The sequence below is a fragment of the Hesperophylax consimilis genome, chromosome 28, assembly GCF_061612785.1.
Source record: "Hesperophylax consimilis isolate HC1 chromosome 28, BYU_Hcon_1.0, whole genome shotgun sequence".
Classification (NCBI taxonomy): Eukaryota; Metazoa; Arthropoda; class Insecta; order Trichoptera; family Limnephilidae; genus Hesperophylax; species Hesperophylax consimilis.
Genome location: NC_142863.1, coordinates 3,927,801 through 3,940,246, shown reverse-complemented (window position 1 = coordinate 3,940,246; position 12,446 = coordinate 3,927,801). Strand labels below are relative to the sequence as shown.

General features: G+C 36.1%; 1 protein-coding gene across 1 annotated transcript in view; it reads left to right on the top strand.

Moving 5' to 3' along the window:
- The window catches only part of LOC149410040 (uncharacterized), a 229,895-nt gene extending 222,271 nt beyond the window's left edge, over positions 1-7,624 (top strand). The window contains exons 5-6 of the mRNA XM_089648568.1: positions 4,579-4,750; positions 5,122-7,624. Coding sequence (XP_089504694.1) covers positions 4,579-4,750; positions 5,122-7,418 — 2,469 coding nt within the window. The 3' untranslated portion in view covers positions 7,419-7,624. The remainder of the gene's footprint in view (positions 1-4,578; positions 4,751-5,121) is intronic.
- Positions 7,625-12,446: the final 4,822 nt, after the last annotated feature.

Here is a 12,446-nt window from a genome sequence, read left to right as displayed (position 1 = left end):
CAAAAATAACATCTGGTATACATAGGTACATTAGCATTTTTATTTTCAATCCGTACAGTAGTTTAGTATTGAGGTTATTGTTACCTTCAATATTGAATTTGGTTGAATTTGCTGAGAACTAAGAGTTAGCTCTATTGAATCAGGGCTGTCAGTAAGACATCTCATAACAATTTTGGGAAAAATTATAGTTTTGATTAAGTATATAAAATTATCAGATAACACTCTTCTGTCTGATATCTGATGTAAGTGCATTGTTTAGGTTCTGTGATAACTTATGAATAGAATGGTTTTATGCCTAATAACATTGATAATTACGACAGAGGTATGTTATTATAGCCTTCTTATAACTATATTCCGTGCAGTTGAACACATCTACTACTTCTGAGAAAGCATTGCCAACTGCATGCAATCTAGGTATAAGCGAGTTTCTAAATGACGCAGTCCTGATATTGTTATTAAAATTAAAAAGAATTTTGGATCGAGTGGTTCTAGTGGGTACCTATATGGAAGGTAATTAGGCTTAATATATCAGGGCTGTCTATAATACCATTGACAATTTTAAAAATAAAAGTCAAATCGGAAATAAGTCTTCTATCTGATAGTTTAAGTAAGTTTAATTCTTTCATCAAGTGATTGTAATTTATTGATTCTATAGGTAGACCGAGTTTATAGTTAATGTATCTTAGGAATTTATGCTGAATTTTTCAATAGAATCGGAGTGGATTTTAAAGTAAGGACACCAAATAGGAGAATTATATTCGATTTGACTTCGAACAAGTGAGGAATATAAGATTTTTGGTGTTGAAATATTTTTAAAGTCTCTGCCATTTCGGAGAATGAAGCCGAGCATTTTTAATCCTTTGTTGGTGACTGTTTCTACATGTGAAAGAAAGTTAAATTTTGAATCGAAAATAATGCCGAGATCTTTAATTTCACTTACAGAGGCGAGAGAAACATTGTTAATTTTGTATTGATAGTTAAGGGGTTGTTTTGTTCTGAAAAATCTTATAATGTGGCATTTACTAATATTGAGATAAAGTTTGTTAGTTTTGCACCAATCTTGAAGTTTATTTAAATTTATTTGAATGTGAATACAGTCATTTATTGTTTTTATAATTTTAAATAGTTTAAGGTCATCGGCAAAAAGTAGCACTTCAACATTTTTATCAAATACCGTAACAATATCGTTTATGAAAAGGAGAAATAGTATTGGGCCTAAATGTGACCCTTGGGGTACACCGCTAGTAGCTATGAATTTGTGTAAAAGGTTAGAATTATTTTTTACTTGAAGATTTCTATTTGTTAAGTAGCTATTTATCCATTCCAATAGTTTACCCTCAATTCCGATTTGACTAAGTTTATTGAGAAGAATTTTGTGGTTAACTTTGTCAAACGCTTTTACAAAGTCTGTATATATTGAGTCGACTTGGGTTTTGTTTTCGAGTGAACATGCTATAAAATTTTCATATAAGGAGAGATTTGTAAGTGTGGATCTGCCTGGCATAAAACCATGTTGATTAGTTACAATGATGTTGTTAATATGTATGGAGATTTTATCGAGGATAAGTTTTTCAAACAGTTTGGGGATAGTTGAGAGCATGCAAATGGGTCGGTAATTAGTGACATCATGAATATCGCCTTTTTTAAATACAGGTGTTAGATAGCAATTTTTCCATAGGTCGGGGAAGCAGCCAGAATTTAATGATTGGTTAAATATATGACATAGTGGATTGGCTATTATTGATGCACAGTTAATTAGAAAGGCAGGACTAATTTTGTCAGGACCCGCTTTTTTCTTTAAGTCGAGTGTTTACAGTTTTTTCATATGTGTGTACGGGTGAAACATCTTATTATGAACGTCCGTCGTTGCTGTGCATGTATCAAAAATCCACGTGAATAATCGTATTTATTGAAATAATAAGTGATCTTTGAGCACATATAAATGGAAAGAATGATTTTTGCTTGAGAATGATTTGTACAAAAGCAAATTTTTCACAAAAATAGAGCCTAAAGCAACGTATTCTTGGCAGCCAGCGACAGCTTGTCTGACCAACGAACTAACTAACCATCACGCCGTTTCTCGCAGGGGTAGGCAGAGAGGACTGACCGCCAAACAACTCGGTCTTAGCACACACTTCTTGCCTCATTCACATACATACATCGTCTCATACATACTATTCTATTATTCTGACTCTTGACATAGTCCGACTCGAGTATCTGATTCACTTGGTCGTGCCATGTCTTCCTCGGGCGTCCCCGACTTCTGCTACCATTCGCATTTGCATCATATATTCTCCTTACACTCCTTTCATCGCTCATTCGCTCTACATGCCCAAACCATCTAAGCTTCAATTTCTTGATTTTACTCATTACGCTTACATCAGTCTTGAAATCTTTGCGGATCTCCACATTTCTCACACGATCATACATGGTTTTACCACAAATACGCCTCATCCTTTATCTGCCAGTTCCATGCCTCACTTCCATACATCAGGGTAGGTACCAGCACTCCATTGTGAACTGCTAACTTCGCTTCTTTGGACAATTTTTTGTTAGCGCCAACTGCGTTCAGTCCTCCATTAATGGAGTTACCTGCATTTACTCTTCTTTCAATATCTCTGTCAGCCTTCCCATCTCTCTAGAACATACTTCCTAAATACACAAACTTATCCACCTGCTCAAGTATTCCTCATTCACAACTATATTGCACTACTAAAAGCAGTAAATCTTAGAACCACGCGCGTTGTTTCAGTAACCCATCTACTCTTTTAATTCATCTATGGTTCAAACTAGGTATTTTGTCCGTATCTAGGTTATTGTCGTTATCTCGTATTATTGAACTAAATTTTATCACAGCATGTCAATTTATAAATACGTCTATTTGAATTTGACCTTTGAGTTATATCTATCTTACTTAGCAGATTTAAGGGTTGGGAACTCTTTGTTAAAAAGTAAAAGGTTCTACTTATAATTGTGTTTATTTACGTTATAAATAATAGGACTGGATTTAGCTACACTGTTCATTACCCGAGGGTTGGTAATTCTCTCGTTCGAGAAGTTTGTTCCCTGTCAATAATATCCCACAGGTAATTGCTACACTCTAGTGACATCTGTCGGACTCTGAAGTAAGCTTTATGACTAGCGCCATCTATCGCTTAAATATTCAACTTATTACCATACATCACAGTTTCGGTAATGAATGAATGCAAATTGTGCTGGAAACATTTTCGCATTACATTCGATTCCAGATAAATTCACTGTTTTTGGGCGTTTGTTTGTGCGCTTAGTTCTTGTAAACAACCCCACGGATTATTTTAGGGTTTTCACTATCTTTCGGAATTTCTTTCGGAAGGTTTATATACATAATACATGCATATTATATTTAAATAAAGTAGAGAAAATCGATGTTTATCACAGAATACAAAAACTCAAAACTTTACTCATTTACAACCCCTAGCAACGCCGGGTCAGCTAGTTTCAAAATAAAATACTGTTATTGAAAGTAGATAAAGTAGCTATTATATTTATTAGATAAAGTAATAAATAAATAATACAGTGCAATTAAAAATATTAAAATTTTGAACGCAAACACTATATATATTTTTTAAATGCTTACCGATGGTGTTTATCGTGTAATTTGTAATTTGTACCGCTTGGCACAAAACTAAGAAACATGTTTATTAAATAAGATAAAGGTATTACGAGTTATTGTCACGTCAGTTAATTTATTAAAACAAATATTGTAAACCTTGACAAATATTTTTGAATGATAAATTTTGTTTCGCAGAATTATTTCAAATTTTTCGGGAATTGTAAACTTTTAAATGCAAATACAAAGCGTGGTATTCTCTTTTTTTAACACTGTTTAAAACATGTTTCTCACCGTAATATAATATGAGATAATATGACTTTCCATGGGAGGCTGTGAGATCTCCCAAAAATTTTCTAGGGGATAATTCTAAAGGTTTACCCTCATTAAAATGCTGTGCTTGTGTGTGGAGGGGTGAGGCTTAAACTGCTGTGCTTGTGTGTGGAGGGGTGAGGCTTAAACTGCCGTCCTTGTGTGTGGAGGGGTGAGACTTAAACTGCCGTCCTTGTGTGTGGAGGGGTGAGACTTAAACTGCTGTGCTTGTGTGTGGAGGGGTGAGACTTAAACTGCTGTGCTTGTGTGTGGAGGGGTGAGACTTAAACTGCCGTCCTTGTGTGTGGAGGGGTGAGACTTAAACTGCTGTGCTTGTGTGTGGAGGGGTGAGATTTAAACTGCTGTGCTTGTGTGTGGAGGGGTGAGACTTAAACTGCGGTCCTTGTGTGTGGAGGGGTGAGGCTTAAACTGCAATCCTTGTGTGTGGAGGGGTGAGACTTAAACTGCCGTCCTTGTGTGTGGAGGGGTGAGACTTAAACTGCCGTCCTTGTGTGTGGAGGGGTGAGACTTAAACTCTTGTTATGCTAACTCTTGATGTTACCCGATTCAAGTATTAGATTCTCTAGACTTGGTTGTACCATGATGTCTTCCTCGGTCGTCCCCTACTTCTTCTACCATTAACTATTGTTTTTACAACATTTATTCTGTAATTCCAGGAGCTGTATGCCCCGCTGTCAACCAAAGGGGAGTTCTACCCCGTGGGCATCTCCGGGGGGGAGGGCGGGCTGTGCCGTCTGGGGGGCGGCGGGGGGTTGTTGGGACGCCCCCTGCCGCTCCGGGTGCGCCTGGTGGCGGGGCCCGCGCCCCCGCACCCCACCCTCGCTTCAGGTATTTCTTTTTTACATGTTTTTTTTTTACAAATTTTACATGTGGAAGATGATGTAAAAGAATAAAATAATCAAACTTATACTAACCAAATCTGACAAAAACTAACCTCACCTAACCTAGCCTGACCTCACCTAACTTAATCTCACCGAACCTAACCTAAACTAACCTTGCTATCCTTTAAAACGTGAATATATATAGGCACATTCTCAAAATACCCTTGAAATTTGATTTGGAAACCAAAATAGAAGTTGTTCATTGAATAGTCAAACATTGTGAAATCGGATCAGGGCGATACTGAGAGAATCTTCCACCTTGTCGTCCCAACAAATATAAAAAGATGTACCTTAATATGATAATTTATTGGTTTTCAGGAACCCTCCTGCTGCGAGCCGTGACCACCGAAGCCGTCATCGTGATGTGCTCCCTCCCGCAGGATACTACCCGCGTGCCCTCCCTCACTCTGCTGTCCCTTAACACCGACTCCAGGCTGCAGAGGACCAGCCTGGGCTACGACACCGAGAAGCGCATGTTCCTCTCCACGCGCGTTCACAAGGCCATCACTTACTGCCAGCTCAACGTCGACTCCTGGATCCGGCAGATCACCTTTGCCATGCCCGACAACCACCAAGAAATGTACATATCCAAAGAAAAAATCAACGTCATCCATAAAAAGCACGACAACATGAACAACGAAGAATCCGTCGATAGCTTCGTCGATAAAAGAACTAGAAACGAAGTAGCTCTCGGTGGTATCAAATTTGAAAAAGAAAAGAGATTTACCTTCCAAGGCTTTAAAGTCGACGCGTCTCGCCTATTCGGTAAAAGCGATAAAGTTCTGAAAGATATCCCTGACGAGAATGAAGGCTCTATCATTTTTATCAGTAAGAATGAGCTGGAGAATATGAACTTTGATCTCTACAGTGACGAGGAAAGTAAAAAGGCCGCAAAAAAAGAAGAGGAAAAACAAAAGCAACAAGAGTTCAACGAAGACAAGATGAAGGTTTTCAGAGAAAATAACGCAAACCAACCCAAATTATCCAAGTGGTTCAAGCAATTGAAGATTTTAAGAAGCACCGAAAAGCTGTCCGACGGGAAGTCCGAAGAAAATAAGTTGTTAGACAAATACAGAGAATATCGAGATCCATTTGATCCCTTCAGTGAAAAGACAAGTTCCATGGAGAGATATCAAGATATGTCTAAGCTGATTGAAGACAGATTTGGCGCCACGAGGATGAACAGGAGAATCGAGGACTTGTCTTCTGAAAAGTATCAGTCTTACAGAAGTCTCACTACTTCGTCCGATATCGGAGTCAGTTCAAGTGCCGGCAGACCAGAACCAAAGAGAATCTTGACTAAATCCGTCTCAGTCCAGACTGGTATAATGGACACAGACGACCGGTTGTCAGACTTGGGTCAAAAGAAAAATCTCAGCGTGGAGCAGATCAACTACTATTCGGAAAATGATTCCAGTCTTAAGAAGAAACAAATATACACCGGCAACTGCGCAAAGAGGCTGGAAATTGAAACAGGGAAGCAGAAAATATCCAGGTTCGAGAGGCGGCAAAGAATTCGACCTGATCTCATCCCCGAAAAAAGCGACATCGCTTCAACATCATCGTTTGATCAAATTCAAAGCTGCGAAGATCTGAACGCATTCGGCACCGGCTCCAGCAGAAGCGAGTCTAATCACCAGGTGGTCTTCAGTCAGCAGTCCTTCATTACTGAAAAACTGTGTTCGGAGTTCCACGTTAAAACTAAACGAGTTCTGAGCAAGTCTACTTCAAATTTGTTGCACGGAAAAGACAAGAAAGACCCAATTACAAGTGCTGGAAGCAAACCTAACCTAACTGCTAACCAGAATGGGAGGAAAATCACCGACGTAGATATAAAAATTGTTGATGTGATAGATGAGAGTATTGAATCAATCGAGGAAAATGAAAATAGCGATCAAGGTAAACTGAAAAGATCTATTTCATCCATCCAGAATCGTAAACTTCCTGTCATCGAAGATTTACCTTACGGTCAAGTAGCCGACGCTATCAGCGGTCGAGGAAACCACGAAAGAAGAGATTCCGACACGTCGGACAATATCTATGCCGAAATTTGCAATCCAGAAATCAAAAACAAGAACAAAAACGAAGATCTGATTTCATTCGAAAAGGAAATCTTCCGTAACACTTCATTCATTAATATTGAGGCGGACGAACATAAGCCGACAGTCCAAAACAAAGTAGAAAGCAAATTCCGGCACATAGAAGTGGTTGTGATCGAAAAAAACCCTCACAACATGAACGAGGACTTTGTAGATTCTGATTTCGTCGATTCAGATTCCGACGAAAAGATATCTGAGAATGTTTCGCAAAAATACTCTTCCCTCAGCGGTTCCGGAGGATTTTCAGCCGGAAACTCGCTGGAGAAAGAAAACAATAAGATCGGAACGAACATCTTCAGTCGTTCGGACAAGAATCACGCTATTCGTTTGGAAGTAACACACAATTCGGCGTACGACTCGGAAATAAGCAAATCTTCGTTGGATTCCAGAGAAGAAAACAGGATGCCGAGTTTGCCGGGCATAAGGAACGGATCGTATGTAAAATTTAGCCAAGGAACTCCCGAAATATCAACCACTTCCATCATCACTGAAGCAATTTACAGCACGTTGAAATGACGAAAAATGAAAAAAGTGTAAATTGATTAACAACTAAGATATGTATATTTTTTTGCTCTGTTTTCATCTGGCTGATTTTAGTGGACAATTTCAAGTCAATTAAATATAAGTATTTTTTTCCACAGCATATTAAATTTACAACAATGGCTTTACCTATTAAATTAAGTCAACCCTTTCACCATCTGCTCCTTCATTAAGGACGGGTTGTTTCAAAGAATTTGAACATTCATAAAATTTCGAAGTTCATTTTTAAGTTCTGTGAAGCAGCTGACCAACAATTATGTAAAAACAGACTTATCTTATTCTATTTCCGTAAATTAATAACAATGCCTTCAAAACATCTTTATTCTGTAATATTATTGTTATAACATTGCGTTTGAAAGATGAAAGTTTTGCGGTTGTTAAACATCAATAAAGACATATCATTACAAAGCCAGTTTTCTATGATAGGACACTAAAATGAATGTAATTAATCAACAAGTTCTTAAAATTTGAATTGTGTACATTGAGATATGTAAATTATAAAAATATTGATACATATATGAAATAATTACTTCTTTTATAGATTTTATTTCGCAATGAAAAACTTTGTAACATCAAAAAGATATCTTTGTAGAATCATGTTCGCTAAAGTCTGACAAATTGGTGCAATATTTATAAATAAACTTTAATCTCGTTTTGTATGAATGATATTGTTAGTAAATAAATCCACTTTGATCTTATTATCCAAAAAAAGTGGTTAGCTTTTTAAGAAATCTTTAAATAGTATAAAAAAACTTGCGTATTTTTTTTGTCTTACCTAGAACTGTAAAAAACTTTTTGGAAATGTTGAAAAATAATGGCTGTAAAAATGTTGAAGGTACGTTTTCTTACAAAAATTTTAATGCTTTTTTCTAGATCTCAATTAACCCATCGGCATACCTGCCTCCGAGATTGGTGGGCTGCACCTTTTTCGCATCGGCATATTGCCCGCCCCGTTGGGGCAACTAAAACTTTTCCCATATACTTAGATAGTTCACAATAAAATTATAATCTATATAAAAGCATACGAAGTGTTTAATTTGGGGAAATATGGGGTGCAATACTGCACAGTAATAATACTTCTCAAGTATGCACAGATGTCACTAATAAAAATTAGTATGCCGATGGGTTAAGATAGGGATACGGGATGGGGAATACCGTAAGCTACGTAAGTAACCACCTACCGATATGATACTCTTTAAAGCTGGTTTGCGTACACGGCGCTGCCCCAATTATACTAAACTTGTTAATTTTATCATGAGCAGCCAACAAAGACGATAATATTGTTCTTCCTTATATTTACAAGCATTTTGGGTGAGGTATGATTTAAGAATTTCACGGCTAAAAGTATTATAGTGATCTCCTAGTAGACCTCCTTCTTTAGCCAATGTTTCCGACAGCATTGCAGTGTCCATCATCAGGGCATTATATTACACATCTGCCCTGATGATGGACGCTGCATTGCTGTCCGAAACGTTGGCTAAAGAAGAAAGTAGGGCAACACGGCATAATACCCCGAAAACAAATCACTATAATTTTGGGTGAGACGAAATGAAACTTCGACGCTTATCGTCGTGTACGAACACTAGCAAAATACTACGCGCACGAAAGTTGCTATCTCCATGTACAAATGGCTTGAGGTAGTGCCCACCATTCTCTATGCACTGATGCAACTCATTTCAGAAAATATTCCATTCACGTTCAAACATTTTCACTGGAATTGGTGCTTTTCGTGCTGAATAAGATTTTTTTTAAATGCTGATATTTCGAGGCAGAGCTTTGCAAACATCACCTTACAACCCAGCATCAACTGTACAAGGAATATTCTTTTAAAATCTTCATTTTCATAAGAAAACTTTCACATCAATAAAAAATATATATATACATGTTCGATTTAAATAGATGATCTTAATTTTTATTGATAAATGTTTGTAAATAGTTTGATATTATATTATAATTGTACGGAATATTTTTAATGTATGGTGCATCAAAGTTATATTATACTTTTAACTATTCAATTTATAAAGTCAAATGGTGCTACTAAGAGTGTAAAATAGTGTTTTGAAAACATATAATATTATTATTTTATGCTGTGACTTTTTTGAAGAAAGTTTTGGATAGCTAGAAGCTAAAACATGACATTTTTGTTGTTATTTTATGGAAATTATGCTGACTTATTATTGATTTTTTTTGTATTTGTAATCAACACTGAAGAGACCAAGGCAAAATGGTTCCAACCACTGAAGAGATAAATGAATAGAAGTGTGATGCTTGAAGTAAACTCAAGTTTTCTTCTTTCTTGTTTGAAAGATCTTAAGGGATCCGGTAATGATCAACGTGAATTGTCAATGCGCGTTGAAGTGCAATTGGCAGAAGTTAAATCGATCTGTCAATATTTTCACCCCAGTTGCTTTGATGCCGTCTGCGGAAACATTGTCTGAAGTGTGCGCATAGAGTGATAATCTTTTGATTTTACTTTCCATGACACTGGACAATTGCAATACAATGAAATTATAAATTAAACTGAACGCGATTAAACTGAATTCCACAGGGCTCGATAGATAGAGCAATTGAACGAATGCTCAGCGAAACCATCATTCCGCTGTGTCAATGGTGGTTGTCTATATCAATATACACATCATTCCTTCCGCCAATGGGAAGTCTCAATTGTCAATCACTTCAATTGCTTCAGTAAATGATCAATTAGCAAATATTATCATCACACTTGATATTGATCGTCTCCGGGGTGCATTAGTCGAAAGATCTTTTGTAAATTGTCCAATTGACAGTGGCCCTTTAGAACAGGGGGTGTTTTAAACTTACTTCATATTATATGACCATCATATCAATGAAAAGAAATATTTTTACTTTCGAACAGTCCCCGTTAAATGCAGTTTCTTTGTCAGTTTCAGCATAGATAAAATTATGACTAGCTGTCAAGCATAATAACACGATGTTTATGCGGTTGATAAAAATTTGGTCAAATGTGAAATGGACCGAGAATCGGCATTTAATGAGAATTGCTCTACTGTCAAAATTCAGAATGGCACTGATTGTCTATTTTGTGGTCATCAAATGTGATAGAGTTTTAAAAACACCAACCTTAATGCTGGTTTACAAGTTAGGACTTATTGTACGTTTAATCGGATTCGGCAAATCCTTACAAGTAAAATGGAGTGCGTTGACACCAAAACGTATGTCTTTTCGAATCGTAATGGAATCCAAGGTCAGATTGGAGAAATGACAGGAAAGGCAGTATTTTATGAGAATTGATGTGATTAAACGGAGCCGGTTACTTGGAACATGTTAAACTTCACGTCCATTTTTGGCACTGTTTGCATCAAACTCAACCGGAGGTACTAACGTTCGTTCGGATTTGTTGATTATTTATTATTTTTGTCCACAAATTAAGCAACTGATTATACAATCTACCGTCCATTTGCAAATAATTTCGCCGGTCGTCTGATTCCCTCTCAATTCTCTCAGTAACTAAGGACGGGTTGTTGCACAGAAATACAAATGTGACATTGTTATCAAATGGCCATTCAGCGCCATTTTGTTTTTTGACATTTGAAAGGTCTCCTTTAAATGCCGATTCGCAGATGGAACTGACATGAAAAACAGAAGAAAAAACATTACATACCGTGTAAATATTTCACATGACCGATAAAACATACGATAAGTTATGACGGCTAAACCAGTTGCACTGCGTATTTGTACGTGGTTTAGCATTTTCAGCTATTCCAAAACCGCTGCGTTTAATCGCAGTACGTGCATCCACTAAAACCCAGTTTTTTTTCCATTGAGATAAATATAATAAAAGATTTCCATTAATCAATATATTTTGAAAGATTTCCTGTAATCAATATAACTTGAAAAAAGATCTCCAGTAATCAATATAATTTTAAAAAGATTTCCACTAATGAATATAATTTGAAAAAAAATTCCAGTAATCAATAAAATTTTATAAAGTTTTCCAGTAATCAATATAATTTGAAAAGAAAATTCCAGTAATCAATATAATTTTAAAAAGATTTCCAGTAATCAATATAATTTGAAAAAAAAATTCCAGTAATCAATAAAATTTTAAAAAGTTTTCCAGTAATCAATATAAATAGAAAAGAAAATTCCAGTAATCAATATAATTTAAAAAAAGATTTTTTTACATTTAGTTACGAGAAAGAAAATGTAGTATTTTATATGACGTGATATTTTAATTTAGATTAATGGTATGTTAAATGTAATTTCTTACTAACTTGGGCTACTATTATTATTATTGTAAATGAACCACCCTGTACTATACATAACATAATTTGGTATTTCACTCTATTCGTATTTAGGAACCACACTGTACTAGAATATGCGCTTTTGAATGCAATAAAATGATGCAGAATTGTAATAATTTTTTTTAATCTTCCTCCTGTCATTCCCTTTTCTATGTCAACACTGCGCAAGAGTCCCAACTATCCCGAGCCAATGGGACTATGGGTATGTCATTAGGCTGAAGTGGTGGTTGAAGGTGGTGAAGCGAAGGAGATGGGGGGAGGAACGTTGCGAAGTAAGTCGTTCAGATTCTGAATGGAAATTATAATGAAATTAAATCAATTTTCTTTGATATTTCACTAAATGTATATATTTATTAAATAAAAATGAATATATTTATCCAAGACATTACCTAGATTGCAGTTTAATTTTTGTAGAATCTTGCAATCATACACAAAGATACCAGACAAAAAAGATTCATTAATAAAATATTGGTAGCTCTCAGTCGAAGTAATGAAACAGTTAAAAATTCAAGTAGTTGATTTGGTCTGCTCAGTGGTCAGAGCATTTCCCCCGGCAAGGAAGAGGTTGTGGGTTCAATTCCTACGTACAACTGAATCTCTTTTCTGTTTTACATTTTTTGTTTTGAGTCCATAAATATTGTCTTTAAGATTGAAGACTAGATATCTATTGCACAAAAAGCAATCCGATTATCTGATATTTTCAGCGAGTAGATCCGAGCTA